Below are 18,192 nucleotides of genomic sequence, written 5' to 3'. Positions count from 1 at the left end.
AATAATTATGCCCAGACAATAACAAATCAGCATTGTTCCAGGCAGAGCGGGATGTACAACCACTTAGGGTGCAACCTTGGCGTTCAATAAATACTAATATATTATCACATTGGATAACTTTAAAAGCCCTCAAACTTCACAACCTGATAAAAAGGAACATTAATAGAGACACTATAATGTGTATTTTTTTAAGTATGCTAATACACCAAAGAGATCCCTTTGTCTAGAGGGAAGGAAGAATGTTCCATTTTTTCCCTCATGGTACTTTGAGCAATATTATGTTTTACAGATGAGGTAAATGAGCATGGGAAACTAGCTAACTGCACACAATCATACTGCAGAGCTGGGCTCAAAGCTAAAAACTCTGCCCCTTAAACCCCTGGCAAATGTGTTACTCACTGAACCATGAAGGGCTGCCTTCCAGAACCTGACCAGATTTCTACTATGGATTCACCAGAGGTGTATGCTTACTAACACCTTTCAGATAAGAAATCTTGTGAGGTTTGTAAAGAGGCTTTTCCTAATTCACATTAATCCTCTTCACCCCATTTCTATAAAAACCCTCAGTACAAGTCCTGATCATTAGTCACTGTTGTTTGGTCTTTTTTGTAAAGATTTCTCGGGCATTCAAGAAGGGATCCAGGTATTCACTAAGTTTAGTACTTGGGGTTTTGTGTGTTGCAGTAACTAAGCAAAGTCACGATGTTTTAATTAGCATGTCCTGTGTAGGCCAAGTTTAAAAAAGCACTGTCGAGCCATGCTTGGCAGAACCTCCTTGGGCCTCTCCCACCTCCGTACAGTTCCTCCACTAACAGAGACCGCGTCTGTCTCAGCCACTCTGACAGCCCCGTGTGAGCCTTCCCACTGCAGGGCAGCTGGACACCCAGAGTATTTCCAAATAGTCAGCAGGACTGTAACTAACGGCTTGAGCATCCAGAACCTTTTGTAACAATTCTCACACTCGTATCTTAAACCTACTCTTAACTGCTACACCTTTGAACATTATTTGCCCTTGTTTATGAAAATATAACTAAGTCCTCAGCGGTTTAAGGATATGCCTTTCAAACACAGACACTAGCTTTTTACAGTAAATATCCAATGAAACTCATTCAATGACGTGTGACAAAGGTCTGCTACATAACATTCAATAAATGTTAGATAGATCTGTGTACAGTTTTGAAAGCAGAACTCCAGCACGGAGCAACCATGACAGGCACATGTCACATGCAGAACTCAGAAAGCAGCCTTCTGTAGTATAGTGGTTTAAGGCAGAAACTTTGCTACCAGTCACACCCAGGACTCTCAGTTCCCCAACACAGGAGCTTTGAGATCTAACCTCAGCTTTAGTTTCCTATCTATAAAATGGGGGTAAAACTGTCCCGTCTCAGAGGCTGGACTGAGAGAGTGCACGTAAAGTCTTTAGTGGGGTCAACTACTTCTGTCTCCATCTAGACTGTAGCCATCTCAAAGGCAATGCTGCTAACCAATGAAAGAGCTAAAGTATATGAAGTGCGCCTAAGAGCTACCGTGTTAGCTCCCAGGAAATGAAGCCGGACAATACTATGAAGCTCGATTTAACTTGGCCTCTTCATCTAAAAAGTTAATAGTTGAGCATTATCTTAGCAGAGTTTTCGCAGTTTTGGAACCTACTCAGTGGCATCTTAAGAGGACAAGCAAGAACAAATCAGCATATCTTGTGGAAGAGAAAAGGCAGGGGCCTGGACGGCTGACTAAGGAACTCCATGAAAAGGGTGCCAGACACCTGAGCAAAACCACTCGGCGGACAGACCCTCCGCCTAGAGGGTGGAAGAGCTGGCGCCATTCTCGATATAGTAGGACCTTAGGAATTTACTTAACCTCTTTTAAAGGTTTCCTTATCTGTAAAAGAGATTATCTTTTTAATCTACCTACCTGTAAGGGATACTAGTCTAAGTGACCTTTTAAAAAATGAGGCCTAACATAAAACATGACCACAGCAAAAACTGAAAATGTTAACTTTCCTCTTTTCTTACGTAACACTAACACTTTAAGCATGGCTTAGAATTCTAGATGGCCTGGGATTCTATTGTACTTGTGAATCTGTGATTATGATTTTAGCAAATCTCAACTAGGAGACATGGTCATCTACAATAGTTTTTAAAATTTAAAAGCAGCAAATCTTTTTGTCCCCCCAAACAACTTATCTGTAAGTGCTCTGAAGCAAACTGTGTCCCTCTCAAATTCATGTTGAAGCTCTCTTCTGCAATGTGATGGTATTTGGGGCCTTTGAGAAGTCAATTAGATAAGCTCCTGAAAGTGGGGCGTCACGATGGGATTAGAGCCTTGCAAGAGATGAGAGAGCTTGCTTCTTATCCACTGTGTGAGGACACAGCAACAGGTGGCCATCTGCAAGTCAGGGAGAGCCCTCACTGTGAATTCAGTTGGCCCGCACCCTGATCTTGGACTTCCTGCCTCCACAACTGTGAGAAATACATTCCTCTTGTTTCAGCCACCCAGAGTCTGATACATAGTCACAGCAGCCCACGTTAATATACAGTAAGTAAAATATGTAAAGTCGAAGGGTAGGATTGCTCCATTGAAAGCAGGGAGCAGAGAGGGACTAAATTCTACCTGTTTGGTCCCCTCCTCAGCCCTGGAATCTCAGAGCTCTACAAAATACAGTATGAAAATAAATGTTATTTATGCACCAACATACAAAGCTGCCCAAAGAAGAATAATGTCAAATGCTACACACTGAGGGATGGCCAAAGTTCTCTTCTGGTATTAGAATTCTATTGCACTGTCTTATTTAAATCAAGTGAGCTAACAGTTAGGATTCTATTTTGCTTTAGAGACCTGCTGCATAAGGACTGGCACTAAGTTTTAATATGGTGGTTATAAACAAGGAACCTGCTTGGACCAGGCACTGAGGGAAGAATGTGTTGGTTAAAGCAACGTCATTTCACGAGGGAAAAAAACCCGGCCCTGCTCCAGAATGGTCTCATATTTCACTACCTATTTCACAGCTCCCTTTTAGGTGGGTACTTTCAGGGGATGTGAAATAAGACGTCAAAGGTCATTTAAAAATTTACAGTTGCATTTTGTCCAACTACAAAAGAAATTCCTTTCAAAAGCAGAATGTACTACAAATTGTTCACTCATTCACAGCCCCCTCTAACTGGGGTTGAAGAAAGGCTAGCGAAGCCCCCGTGGAAGGAAATGGCAAACTACACTGAGGGCAGAGCAGGCCCGGCAAGAGCAGAACCGCCTTTCACAAAGGAAGGAGGGGTGGAGGCTGCAGGGCAGAGCAGGAAAGCCCTAACTTAGTACAAACAGGTGACGTGCTTACAAAGAAGAGCCCAGCCCTGAGGGGAGCAGAGGAAAGCCCCACGATGCGCACCACCTTGCTGAAGGAGGTCTGTGTTTCCAGAAAGGCTTGTTCCCAGGCAACCTATTTAAGGGCCTTAGTGAGCTCAGGCACACAGAGGGGTAGCTCAGGCCCTTTTTTTCTTTCTTTGACAACAAATTTGCAGTTAGTTAGGCTCTGGATTTGCTCAAGGAAGCCCAGAATTGGGCCTAAAGAAAAAAATACATGGAAAAACTGTGAAAACATGAAAATACATTTTTAAAAAACGTTTTCAGGTATAATACACAAAAGCAAACAAGTTTAGCTTAAAAAATATCAAGTATCACATTCAAAGACTATTTCTAATTATAATTACTTCTTAAAGCAATATGTCTTTGTTTACAAATACAGCAGCAGGTGATAGAAAACCTAACAACTCGAACAGATTGCTTACAGTTCATAATACAAACAGATGTATATGTCTCAAATCACATTTTAGGCAGTTTAACTTAAAATGCAGACAATTACATACATTAAATTTGTCATTATTAAGCAAATGAAAAAGTCACAATATCAAGGAAAAAATACAAAAACCTTTATAGAGCACGTATAAGAAGCTTACTTAATGGCCACAAATCAGTATCTGCTAATGAGTGACAGGCAGTGAAAGTGCCTTCTCCAGGGGAAAGGGAAGAGGAACCACGTTCCATTACTCCACACGCTTGAAGAGTTGCAACAAAACTTCAACCTTGAAAAACAGTAATTTCTTACTTACAAGAAAAGATATACCATACTTTGCTCTTTAAAATGCCCAAAGGCTGGTCTATAATTTCCACCAGTGCAGCAAGACTAAAATATGTTTATCTTGGTACACCAATCATGGGTGTGCTGAGGAGTTCCGTCATGCCCGCTCTGGACGGCGGCCCTCTCAAGGACAGGCATTCTCTTTCATCTCTGTTATCTCTGGCGCCTGGCAAAGCACCTGGACCACGGACATTTAAGTGTCTGTTGAATGAATGCAGTTCTCAGACATTTTCTATAGCCAGAAGCTTGCATGGTATTTAATATTGATTATTCTATTGGCAAGTTTTATTTCACTTGGCAGCATTCTGAAAATAAAATAGTGTCTGTCTTCAATACTAAATATTGCTTTATTAAGATTATAGTCTTCCCCAAAAGCCAGCCACCACTTTCTATGCACAGTACAGCAGTGTGATCCAACTGAATTTAACCTTATGCTTTTGAAAAATTTAACACTTGAAGGTCTGTGCTTAGGTTTATAACCTTGGCATTTTATAAAACTGGCACTAGATCACTCAGGGCGAGGAAGGAAGACACTGGCACTCATCATTTAGAAGAGCACACAACTGACTGACACGCAAACCAGGCACAGCATTTTCACTGCAGCTTTGAGTAGAGCTATGTTCATCTACCCAAATTTCAAAAGCTGCACATTTGAGTACACTAGGTAGCACTAATTATTTGTGAGGTAAAATATCAAGGGCAAGACTTCTTTCCTAGAAAATATTCCAATATTCCATTGCAGTGGTGTGACCACTCAAGGCCCAAAATGCCTCCCTTTTCTTCTCTGACTTTTTATTATTCTCTACTGAAAACAAACAGTAAAACTGACAAAGAAGGAAGGAGGCCGTTGGGTAATTAAAACATGTATTGTCTATTCCTGGATAACCAATTATTACTTTACACAAAACAGGGCTGTGGAGTCAGAGCTGTAAACAGTCATCTTCAAAAGCATGAGAAGGTGTCAGGCCAAGCCCAGCACAGACATGCCAAGGCATGCGAAGCACTCCTTTAAGGAGCCTTGATTCTTGGGAACCGAGCATGCGAATGAGGACTTAAGGCCTATATTTTAATTTTTCCCTGTCATTTTTAGGTTCAACATTTCAAAATCCAAGATTCTAACTCCAGAAATAGTATTCCTCAACACATCTCAACCATCTCCATCAAATTTACCTTAATATTCTTGCTCTGCCAAGTCCCAATGCCAGAGTATTCCTAAAAATCAAAGATATTAACAAGCAATCTCTTCCATAAACCGATCTCAGACTACGAAGACGGTTTTGAAAGCAACATTATTCCCTTGTAAAGAGAAAGAACCTTCCTAGATGCTTTCCCCCACTGAAACAACTCTGACATCCTTAACTCCACCCTGAACCTAAAAGTGTGCCCTAGTGCCCACGAGAACTGAGGGCCCCTGTCCCAATTTAAAAAATGATAGTCTAAAGAATTTAAAATAACATAGAAGCAAATTCTATTCCCTTTTATTTCCATTCTTAAGTAAAAAAAAAAACAAAAACAAAAAACCCAAATACCAGTTGGAAAGTCCTTGAAAAGCAAAGATTAAAAAGGCAGTACCACTGAGGCACACTGGGCAGTATGGGTCACTAGCAAAGTTAATACACCTATTGGGAGTATAATTCCAAATCCTGCATTCATGGTCCTTCAAATCCTTTAGCAAAAGATTTTCTCCGATAATAAATGGACTTCACAATTACAGATTCCCAAACTTGCTACTTCCTTTTCTTTTAGTCAAACATCATCCTCTCTAGTGTTAAATTAAATATTGCATCTAAAGCCAGAGGTGTCAACTTATCCCAATGTAGGACAACCATTAGGAGAGATCTTCGCTGCCATCTCACTTTCCCGATCATCTTATGCCTTCAGAGCTAAGGGACATGGTGATGCTGACTGACCATTTAAGCTATGACACCTTCAAAGGCTACCTGCCTTGTAACTTGGAGGCTACTTGGCAGCTACAATGTTGTAGGTAGCTGCCACTTGTCCTTGCAAGGTAGTGAAAGAAAAAAAGACCACTTGCTCCACTATGTAAGAGCTGTCTAACAACATTTCCCAGTCCGAAAATATCTAAACAAATTAATTTCAATTCTCAGCTTGAATCCATCATCTACTTAAAAGGGAGGCTTAAACACTGAATGTTCCTCTCAAAGGTGACCATCCTGCTTTCTTAAAAGGAGGTAGCTATCAAACCATTAAATGGTTGCATTTGACGTTCATGACATTTTAATTATAACAGAAATAAACTACTAAACATTTTATTTCTAAGCAAAAACAACAGCTCTACCATAAATCTCTCCTATACCAGTCAAGAAATTCACAAAACATTTTAGTAACCCAACAGATACATTCAGTTTCAAAATGTTATTTGACAACTAACATGGTTAGTCCTATTCCAAATCTAAGAACCTGATTTAAACATAAGGTGTCAAAAAGCTACGTGGGTTCTTCTGGTGGTTACAAGCAAAACTTATTAAGTAACAGTCACGCTGCTTTAAACTCGATGGCAGAGATCTACAATTCATCATTATTTTCACTGTCAGAGCTGGAGGATAATTTTTAAGGATGGCACTCAATTCTACCTATTTCCTGTCAACAAATGCATAACTGAAATGTCAGCCATAAGCACTTTACAAACAGATGGAGGAAACTATGCCAGAGACAACGACATAGTCTTGCCAGACTCTGAAAGACAAATACATGTTCTGACCGCACTTCTAAAGAGAACAGTCACATCTGTGCGACTACGGTTCTCTACATACAGCGGCTCTACGAGTTTATGACAGAACCCGAGAGGGCGCCAGTTTTCCACAGCAGGGAGGAATTAAGGGACATGCTCCTTCTCAAGAACTGAGGGAGAGGGGGCTACTGGGAAGAAGAGTGTTTTGTGGGAATGCAACTTGTCACTATGAAGCAGTTCCCAGGGTTTCCTCCAGTTTGAGGTTCCAGACTAAGGAGAGAATTACTTCCTTCTTTGAGTTCTTCCTAAAGCAATACGGACATCTCATAATCTATTCTAAAGCAATACAAAGAGATCACCAATTCTCTAAGAACATAATTTACATACACATTGGCCTGCATAAAAAAAAAGCTTCCATAAAAGGCAGAATTTAGAGCTGTATAACCCAGGTGGCGAAAAATAAATCAGGTGGAACTCAAAATGAAGGAAAAGTCTTTACTAAAAGCTCGAGGATAAAAATGAACACTGCCTGCTAACTAACTCAACATCTGACAATAAATACCAACAGTTTTAAAATGTATATCCAAAAAACAACCTCAAGAGGACCAGGTTTATCCATCCTATGGACTAGCTCAGGATGTTGAGAGGCCACCATTTGTTTAAGTTATGACAATGTGATTGTTTTCAAAGTGTTTATTAAGGGGAAAAAGTGACTATAGAAAAATACTTGAAATAATTTGCCAACGAGCTTGCAGATTCTAACAATAATCCACGTAGTTTCATAATTTAAACAAACTGAAAATTTGTTTTAAACAAATTGTATCAAAGAGTTATTCAATATACTTAATCACTTTAACTCTCCATAAAAACTGAATAAAAATCACATTTGAATGATTTACAGTTTTATCTGATTGTATCCATCTGATGTCCTACACATCCAAGTACAAGAGGCAGGTATCTTCTCTGAGAGGTGCAAGAGTTGTTCATTCATGAATGCCCTCTAGAACAGTGAAACCAGCAATTTTTCTATATGCATGCGTGTGCATATACATGTACTTCAAAAAGCAAAGCGTCATCTCTTCGTCCATTGTTAACTTAATGGTAAGACTGCAATAGAAAAAAGAAAAAGTAAACTTCTAGATTTTGTAAATGGAGTTTATTAACTCCTTTCTGTGGCTTAATATTGACTTACTGCTTCATAAATCCAAACAGCCAGTCCTCTCACTTATTTCAGCATACAATTTACAAAAAATAAACTTTTCAGAGAATGTATATAGCAAGAAGTTACACTAATAAGAGGAAGCTGTGGGGGCACTTTATTAAGATTTTCTTCCTTTACAGTTGAGATGGATGTTTAATGAACCTAGTTGGAGATCTGATTTGTTATTGTGCTAAGAGCAAACAGGGTTTTTCCCCTCAAGGAGAACCCTGACTCTGCATCTGGATACTCACTTGGCGTACTTCACGGGGGAAGTGGGGAGCTTTTCAATTTGATCACATGCCCAAGACGGGCTCCTTAACTAAGATGGCAACTCCAGCTTGGAGGACAGTAAAGCATAAAGTATTCCACAATGCAGAGTCAGAGTCTAACAAAACCTTGGCTGAGAAACACTCAGTTGTGCATGAAAGATGGGCAACGTTACATATTCACTGCCCTGTAGTCTCTAGAAGTCTACCTCTATATCAAGCCAGACAGGCAGAGATTGCTTTTATTGAATTGTGCTTTGGTGTGATGCTAAAACACATTATTGAGAAATACTTTTTTAAAAAAAAAGTCCAATGAAATCTATCTCTGAGTTTACCTCAAAGACGCTATTGAGGACATTGCTTATTACATTACAAGGTCTTCGGGGAGTGGGGGGAAATTTTTTCTATTTTTAGTACTGCGAATACTTGTGTTTTCATCCTTTTAAATGCTTTACCTGAAGTTTGAAATTTACTCTTTATATACATATACACCTTGTTTTAAAAGTTTTCTAATCATCCATCCAAATCTGGAGACACAGAATCTTTCAGAAGTGTTTATGAGACTATTAGTGCGTGTTAAGTAACAAATTAAACACTCACATGGGGGCCACCAGGCATTGGTGGAGCACCAGAAGGTCCTGAAGGCACTTGAAAAGGATTATTGGGAGTGGGATAGAGTCCTGGTGTGGGATATGACCCTGCTGGGGCAGGATATGGTGCTGGTGGTCCCCAGGCTCCTGGCGGAACAGTGCCCCATGGAACAGGTGGTGCTGCCCCTGGTGCTTGGGGAGGAGGAGTGGGATATGGCCCTGGAGATGGATACGGCATACTGGGGGTGGGATATTGCCCTCCTATTCCTGGTGCCCAAGGTCCAGAAGACATGGATCCCCATGGACCTAAATGACCAGCTGCAGCTGGATCTGTGGGTGCACCATATGGTCTTGGAAGCTCGGGAAAGGGCATATTTGGTGTAGGATATGGCCCTGTGGGGCCAGGGCCTGGTACAGTTGGGGCTGGATAAGGACCACCAGGTGGGGGGCAGGATGGTCCAGAAGGAGGAAATGGTGCTGGGGGTCCTGGAGGGGGTCCAGTGGGAGGCACAGAGGGATACATTCCTGTGGGCGCTGGTCCAAAAGGCACAGTGGAGGGCGCTGCGCTTGGCGGGAGTCCAGACGGCACGGAGGGAGGAGCACTCGGGCTATTCCAAGGGCTGGAGCTTGGCCAGCCTTGAGGATGTTGGCCGGGTTTGGAATTGCTCACAGCAGAGTTTTTGGCAGGGGAATGTTCAGGTAGCGCATCTGCCAGCTGGAATACAAAACAGGCACGTCTTACCAATTCTATTCAGGGACGAGTCATGCCAAATGTGATTATAAACCCAGAAACCATAGTAAGCCATAGGGTCAGGGATTATAAACCTCTATAACATCTTCAAAAGCCAAGTTGTTCAGTTTAAAAACAATTCATTTAATACAAAATTTGAGGGGTTACTTCAAATATCAACTTTACAATGCAAATTCCTCAGAGAAGCTCGTGCTTTCTAAATACAGCTAATCAATGTATTGTGGATTTGAATACTGGCTCTTTACCTCAAACAAGTTACACACACTCTCTGAGCTTTAGTTTCCTCATTTTCAAAAACCAGTTTAGGGTTAACTTGAGGCTTAAATGAGATAATTCACATAATGCACTTAACACAGTGCCTGGTATATAATATTCAGTAAACACTGGCTATCATTAATAATATCAGGTTAAAAGAGAACAAGAGAAGTCATGCTTGTAAAATTTTTTACTTAAGAATTCATAAAGAAATAAACACTAGAGAAGCATTTTCAATCATGTTTCATCTAAGTAAGTTAAGGCAAATCACCTATCAAAGTCACATGCCCCCAAATCCTAGAACCACAAGAAGCTTTTAAATTAAGACTTATGGCCCACAGTTAGCACTATGCTGTTCTCTTAAGAGCCAAAAAACTTATAAAGCATAAATGTATCAACTTACCGAAAATTCATCAGACATTTTCCTAAAAAAATAAGAAAAAAGGAGTATTACAAAACTATTGTTTACCGTTTCTTATACATTAAGGAACTTCCTATGCATACATTATTTTTACTTAAATGGAATCAATCATCTATGCAGAGTGTTTTTCTTTATGTAGGAAAAATTTCCCTAATAGCTCCTACAGCTCTATCAACTTCATCCCTTTTCCCCAGCTGCGCCTGATACAAAAGTGGTCCATAATTTAGTTTACACTCTCATTTTGGTGGCAGGTTAGCTTTGTTTGCATTTTGGGTTGTTTGAAACAATGATACAGTGAACATGTCCGAACACATATCTTTGCTCACTTGTGAATCTATCACCAAGAAAATACTAGAAATAAAATTTACAGTGAACAGGTAAGGTTACCTAAAATCCATCTCAAAAGTCCATGCCGATTTAAAAGCCCCTCGCCTGTTCACACCGTCTGCTTTTCTTTTCCTCTAGTTCCTCTTCTATCACTGCATATTATCAAATTGACAAATTGTTTTCAATTACAATAGATTAAACACTGGCATCTTTTTTTTTTTTTTTGGAGGAAGATTAGCCCTGAGCTAACATCCATGTCCATCTTCCTCTACTTTATATGTGGGACGCCTCCCACAGCATGGCTTCACCAGCGGTGTCATGTCCACACCCGGGATTCGAGCCAGTGAACCCCAGGCCGCCGAAACAGAACGTGCGAACTTAACCGCTGTGCCACCGGGCTGGCCCTGGCATCTTACTTCTTTACTTGTTATAACTTTAGACTTTAAGTAGAAAGTAGATCATCTTTTTAATTTAATACCCCATTGATACTTCTTTTTCTGTGAATTTGCTCATGTCCTTGGACCACTCTTATCAATTTTTTAAACTGAAGTATAATTAACACTCAATAAAATGCACAGATCTTAAGTATTAGGTCAACAAGCTCTGTCTATGCCCCTGTAACTACCCAAGATACAGAATATTTCCCTCGCTCCAGAAGGTTTACTCATGCTCCTTTCTAATTCATTCCCCCTCCCAGCCAGCAATCACTTTCTTAGCTTTTTGCTTATTCTTTGACTTGATACAACTAGAATAAGACAATATGTACTCTTTTTGACTTTGATCATTTTACTACTTAGTAGTACATTTTTAAAAATGCTTTTGAAGCTAGTAAGCAAACTAGCTCTCTTCCGTTATGAGACAAAATTTTATCCTGAGTTCCCTTTATTTGTACATCTTTTAAATGGTATTTTTTGGGCACTACAAGTTTTTAATCTCGTGTAGTCAAATTTATCAATCTTTCTGAACAGCATGTGGCTTCTGTTTTACAAAGGCCTTTCCTACCGCAAGATTTCAAAAATATTCACCTATGCTTTCTTACAGTATTCCCATGGTTTAACTTTCTATTACCAGCTCCAGTTTACAGCTGGAGAAAATGAAGCTCAGCAAGTTAACTTGTTTAAGGTCATAGAGCTAGTGACAATTAGAAAAGGGGTTCACACCCAGGCAGTCTGACTCCAGAGCGGAGGCTCCTAACCCCCAAGCTGGAGAGCCTCCATCATTCCCCACAGGTATTGTGGACTCTATTCTTTTCTACTTATCTGTGCCATAAAATTCCATCTTAATTATGGTGGCTTTCTATTTTTAATAAATTTTAACATCAGTCGCCCTATTACTGTTCTTTTTTCAGATTTTCCTGAATAGTCTCATGTATAACTTTTCCAGATCATTTCATAAAAAATTTTTTAAAAAAATCTGCTGGTCTTCTGGTTGGAAATGCATTAACTTTGCAGATAAATTTAGGAGATATTTGATATATCTAAAATACCAAACTGGGGCCGGCCTGGTGGTGCAGCAGTTAAGTTTGCACGTTCTGCTTCTCGCCGGCCGGGGCCCGCAGGTTTGGATCCCGGGTGTGGACATGGCACTGCCTAGCAAAAGCCATGCTGTGGTAGGTGTCCCACATATAACGTACAGGAAGATGGGCATGCGTATTAGCTCGGGGCCAGGCTTCCTCAGCAAAAAGAGGAGGATTGGCAGTAGTTAGCTCAGGGCTGATCTTCCTCAAAAAAAAAAAAAAAATCAAATCTCATTCAAGAACAAGGTATGTCTTACTGGGTCCCGTAACTGTCATTTAGTATCACTCAGTAACTTTTAAAAATCAGGTCTCCTACACATTTCTCCTGAGACAGATTTCTAACTGAAAGCTTAGCTTTCTCACTGATAGACTTTCTTGTGGTTGTACACTGGCTCTCTTCTGTCACTGTATTTCCTACTTGGTTGTTCACACGTGGGAAAAGCTTTTCAAATTTTAGTGCACTGCTTTTGTAGGCAGCATCATTCCAGAATTATTTTATTCCTAAAAGTTTCTCAATTGCTTCTCTGGGATTTCCAGGTAAAGAACTATGGGATTTGCAAAAAATAATTTTACCTTCTCTTTCCCATAGTTACACCTCTTTTCTCTTTTGCATCAACGAGGACTTAAAAAACAATGAAATGTTAAATAGTGATAGCACAGTAGTCTCCTTCCCAGCTCTACTGGGAAGGCTCCTAATGTTTAAGATTCTCATTTTTAATTTTAAAAAATTACATTAAGGAAGTTTCTATTTATGTCTATGTTGCTAAATTTATTTATTTTGCTAGTTAAAAGAAAGTCAGAGAAGACAATGAATTTCTTCAGAACATCTTTGGCATCTAACGAAATGATCTTAGTTTTTCTCCCTTATCCATCCCCACAGTTCATTAAATGAATACATTGCTTAACAATGAGATATCCTTGCATTCTTAGAGTTTTATTTTTCAGTATGATTTGGTTATCATGCAGAATAAGGGAGAAAAAGAATATGACACCTACTAAGTCACAACTGCTATATCCTTGTTTTTTATTCAGAATACCAAAAAACACACCTGAATATATAGCAAATACAACTACCCATTCATTCCCATGATAAGGTTTGTTTAACACTAAAATGTCACATCACACGATAGAAAATTCTTAAGACTAACACCTGAAGAAACTTTATCAGTGCATGACAAGTTTAAAGTCTACATAACTCTAACATGCTTTTCAAAGAGGGTGAGCCTTTCTGAAACCAAAAATGGTTCTGTGCCAAAGTTCACATTAATTACGGAGCAGAGACTATAACAAATCAACCCATTCAATTTCATAGGGTCTTGCTGTTCAGGTTTCAGAATTATTTTCTTAGTTTTTGAAAAACATATATACATAATATACAGTTAGTTAGTCACAGAATGACATTAAAATATAAATTAGTCCACAAGTTAACAATATTAAACTGATCCACCATTCTGGCTTTCCAAATCAAACTCTAGAAAACAGAGAAGGTACTAGAATACTATGATTAAAATAATGAAGCCCTGACCAAAGGGACAGAAATAGGTCACTTCCTGTTCTACAGCACCACATAGCAGAGCGACCTAATCTCGACGCCCAGAATAAACAGCGTTCATGTTCACTGAAAACATTCCAATTTACTTTTGGGGGATACTTTCATCATAAAAAGGTAAAAAATAGATTTGGACATTAGCGTTTCAATATGATAAAAGCTACAGAATATAAAAATATCTAGATTTTCTAAAAAGCTATTCTGAAACATCTGAAGTATGCTAATTATTAAGATAAGGTCAATGTAACCTTGAACTGGCCACACATACACACACAAAGGTTTATAATCAAGAAAGGTTTTTGGGGAGCCAGCCCAGTGGCATAGCGGTTAAGTTCGTGTGTTCCACTTCAGCAGCATGGGGTTCACAAGTTCAGATCCCGGGCCTGGACATACATACCACTCATCAAGCCACGCTGTGGCAGCATCCCACATACAAAATAGAGGAAGAATGACACAGATGTTAGCTCAGGGCCAATCTTCCTCAGCAAAAATACTGCTTCTAAAACTTCCTGTAATCACTTTACTGCAGGATCTACACATCAAGTGAAATATAATCACTGTATTTCCTGAGCAGCAAGAATAGTAATTCTAAAACAGAGTACAAAATTTCTTTTGACATATTCTAGAAAAATAAAATGACATTTTTGTAATTCCTATGGCCTTTAGAGTAAAAATGGTAATTCAATCACAGGGAGGTTTAAGAAAGATAAACTTCATACATTACTAGTGACTATTGGATGAGAAATATTTCAGACGGCCATCAAATTGTGATGGCACAGTATGGGATCACCTGGTTATGAAACCCAGACATCAATCCTTTTGGCTGAGTCTTTTGACAAAGGCAAGCTTCTTAACCAGAGCCTATTCTTTCATCTGCAAAACAGTTATAATAATTCCTGACTACTTCACAGATAATTAATTAAAAGCAACACATTTAATAATCTATAGAGTGCTATAGGCATGTAAAGTGTTTATTAAGAGAAACTAAGGGAAATCAGTTTTGCACAGTTCTGCTTAGCACATACAAAGGGAGGATGATAATATATTGTAATGAAAATACAAACTTTGAGTTAGAATATATGATAGTTTTCAGTATTGGCTCTTTTATCAGTCACATTATATTTGCAATTTGAGCAACTCAAGAAATTCGAGATTTGAAAGTTTTTGAACATTTTAAATTTCTTTAAAACATATAATTAAAAAAATCGTTTTTCAACAACCTCCTGTCAGCCAATTTTCTACATTTATTCAGATACTTATTGGAACCTATGTGCCAGGCACTGTGTTGGGTTTTGGGGAAATGAGTGGTATTGCACAGAATAAACGCTTCAGGAGTTCACAGCCTGGTAGAGAACTACCATTTAAACAGTAACTACATTACTTGGGGCAAGCAGCCCCCAACAGCTCCTCCAGGAGTCAAAGGGGGCTCAGGGGAAGAACCCTGAGACGTGGTGCCTTTGCAGCGTGGAAGAACAACGAGGAGAGCGCAGGGGATGGTTGGGCAGGTCCCAGAGAAACAGCAGTTTGCACAAAAGCGAGAGGGAGGCGGGAGAGACCGGCGGGGAGCGGCAGCAGTTCCGAGGCCCGCTGGGACAAGGACCGGGGCACACGCAGTCTCAGCAGAGCGCCCCCGGACCAAGTGTGCGCGGCTCAGAGGCTGCTCGCCCGAAGGAACATCAATTTCTCCCACTCTGAAGAAAGGGCCAGTAACTTGAGAGGCTAAACGGGGCCCGTCAATCAAGCGCCTAGAATACTAGCGCTCGGAAAACATCGGGTGGGCGGGACACACTCGGGGCCCGGCGTCCGCCGGCGCAGCGCGCGGGGACCACAGCGCCCGCCAGTCCGCGGCGGGGAGCGGACGGGGCGCCGCCACCCCCGGCACCCAGCCTCCCGGCCCCTGTCCGGCACACGGCCAAGCCCAGCACGTGCGAGCGGGGACAGCCGCCAGCACACGGCCACAGACCTTTGTGTGCAGTGCTCAACTCCGAAACCTGTGAACAGGAAAGAGACGTTCCCAGGGTTGGCAGAACTTACTCGGGGCAAACCCGACCTGAGGCGGCGTGTGGCGCCGCGCACGCCAGCCGGGACGAGGGGCGTCCCCTCTCCCAAACCCAAAGGGTCCCGCATTCCCGCACACCCCGGCCTCAAGGCTTTCGGTGAGGGTGGGTCTCGGCCCTCCCCGGCGAGGACAGGGACGTCCCCGCGTACCTAAGCCCAGTCCGCGACACAGCGCCTTGCAGAGGAGGCGTGGGGCCGCCCGAAGCCAGCGTCTCTTCCTGCGCGCCCCACGGCCGAACCGAGCCGCGCGGGGGCTCGGAAGGCCCCGCCGCCCCCCGGCGGCGCGCGGTCAGGGCAGGCCGTGCCACCTCCAGCGCGCGGGCGGACTGCTTTAGGAGCCACGCTGTAAAGACGCCACGGTCCGAGAGCACGGCCTGGCGCCGCAGGCCCGGCTCCGCCCAGGGCGCCCGCGCGCGCCGGCCGCTCCTCCAGGGAGAAAGCCCCGAGCGGCGGGACGGGCCGGAGGCCTCGGACAGGCGTCGAAGGCCCCCCAAGGATCTGCTCAGGCCTCCGTCTGCCCTTCCGCCAGACACTAAGGAACGGGCGAAGGACCGGGGCCGCGGCGCGCCAGGCCAGCGCCCTCGCGGGCCGGGCCGACAAAGGGGTCCGGGCTCGGCCGGAGCGCGCCGGCCTGCGGGGCGGGAGAGAAGGGGAGGGGGCCGCTCCCGCCGCGCCGCGCCCCAGCCAGGCCTGCCGTCCAGCGCAGACAGCCGCCAGGCGCGACGTCGCCGCCTCCGCCGCCACCTCCCTGGGGGCCGCGGGGGCCCGCGCGCGGGGGCAGGACGACGCCGGGGCGAAGCGCTCGGCCCGGCCCCGAAAAGGCGGCTCGAGGACCTCCGTTACCGCGCCCGCGTCCCACTCGGGCGCGCTCCCTCGCCCCCCGCTCGACCCCTGCCAGCGCCGAGGAGCCTTACCGGGCGAGATCCGAACCCGCAGCAAGGCCTCGAGGCGGCGATGGAACCGAGCGCAGCCCGAGCGGCGGCAGCGGCGGCGGCAGCACCAGCAGCGCGCGGCCCCTCCTGGCGCCGGAACAGGAAGCGCCGAGCGCCGCCCGCGCCCGCGCGCGCCCCAGCAGGCCCCCGGCGGCACTGCGGCTGCTCGGCGCGCTCGGCGCTGGGGGCGTGTGCGCCCGCGGGGGGCGGAGCTCGCGCGCTCGCCGGAGTGGTGGGCGGGGGCGCTCTAGGCAGCCTGGGGGAACGGCTGGCGGGCTGGTTCTGGATTCCCTACGTTGAGCGGTTTTCACAGCCAGGCCTCGAAGCTGGCTGGCTGTGGATGCGGCCCAACTCGGGAACACGGACCCTCGGGCCGCAGCTGGGGAGAACTAAACAATACGGGAAAGGGAAGACGTTGCAAATGGCTTGACAAACTGATATTAACTAAAGGAACAGCGGACTTTGCAGACTTGTCCTGATCCGGGCCTCTTCTCCCCATGTTTCACTTTTGAACAAACCTTTAAGTGCTTACTTTGTCAGGCCCAAAAGATGATTGTCATACGGCCGAGCCGTCAAGGAACCTGCTAGCTAGTAAGGAACATGTCATAATTATGTCTATGGTGTGCAAGATAATATGCATATACCTACATATATTTTATATGTAAAAATTTATTAAAAGTATGCAATATTCTTACATTTTGCTTCTGTATGTAAGTCGTTAGTGGATCAGTGGGTGCACATTTTACTGTAAACCTAAACGGAAACTAACTTTTGGGTATGCTGCACAGCACACATAATTCTCATACCGAAAAATGAGCAACAGAAGAACTTCAAATACCTAAGCCTGGGGAAGACATATTTTTGCATAGAGACAACAGTCCATGGAAAATGCCAAAAGTGTGAACGACCGCCTCTGCCCTCATGAGGCAGTGAATCAGCCGGTGCCTTGGGGAGCCACAGGAAGCCTGCAGCAACAGGAAAGATCAGTAAAACAGCGCTAACCATAATTAAAAATTTTGATATTTTGCTCATTATAGGGGTTTTTAATTTGCATTTTCTTATGCTTAAATGTTGCACCAAAATATTTTCATTACTGAGCTTTTTGGTCAAAAAAACTGTGTCCCCAGGTTGAGTGCCTCACTCACTTCACCCTAGTCCTGGTCAGGTGACTGACAGCCTCCAGCTTTGCCCAAGCTCCCAGCCAATAACTGAGCATGGTGGGGGTTCTAGAGCGGGGCCATTCCTGTCCCACGTGGGCTCCCACAGGCAATCTTTGCTTGGAAACTAAATCCCCATCTAGCTTTCCCAGAACTCCCTTGCAGTCTAAAGCCCACCCTACCCAATCCTTCCCTTTCTTTCACAGATGTCAGACGTGCAACGTGGTATGAAGACTCCCCACCTTCTCCTGCTCCCTTCCCCTTTATCCTTCATAGGCGCCCCTCCTACCGCCCCCCACCAATAAATCCCTTGCACATTTAATTGCATTTTGGCATGTTTCTGGAAGA

General features: G+C 43.3%; 1 protein-coding gene across 1 annotated transcript; it reads right to left on the bottom strand.

The window, feature by feature from the left end:
• Window positions 1-3,585: 3,585 nt before the first annotated feature.
• MAPK1IP1L (mitogen-activated protein kinase 1 interacting protein 1 like) lies at window positions 3,586-16,801 on the bottom strand. The gene is made up of 4 exons (XM_046647451.1): window positions 16,670-16,801; window positions 10,288-10,309; window positions 8,889-9,593; window positions 3,586-7,928 (listed from the first exon to the last, which is right to left on the bottom strand). Exons 2-4 carry the CDS (start codon window positions 10,303-10,305, stop codon window positions 7,917-7,919), a joined length of 735 nt encoding a protein of 244 aa, XP_046503407.1. The 5' UTR covers window positions 10,306-10,309; window positions 16,670-16,801; the 3' UTR covers window positions 3,586-7,916.
• Between the last annotated feature and the right edge of the window lie 1,391 nt (window positions 16,802-18,192).

The sequence above is a fragment of the Equus quagga genome, chromosome 20, assembly GCF_021613505.1.
Source record: "Equus quagga isolate Etosha38 chromosome 20, UCLA_HA_Equagga_1.0, whole genome shotgun sequence".
Lineage (NCBI taxonomy): Eukaryota > Metazoa > Chordata > Mammalia > Perissodactyla > Equidae > Equus > Equus quagga.
Note: the sequence above shows the minus strand (reverse complement) of the source record. Positions and strands in the feature narration are given on the sequence as shown.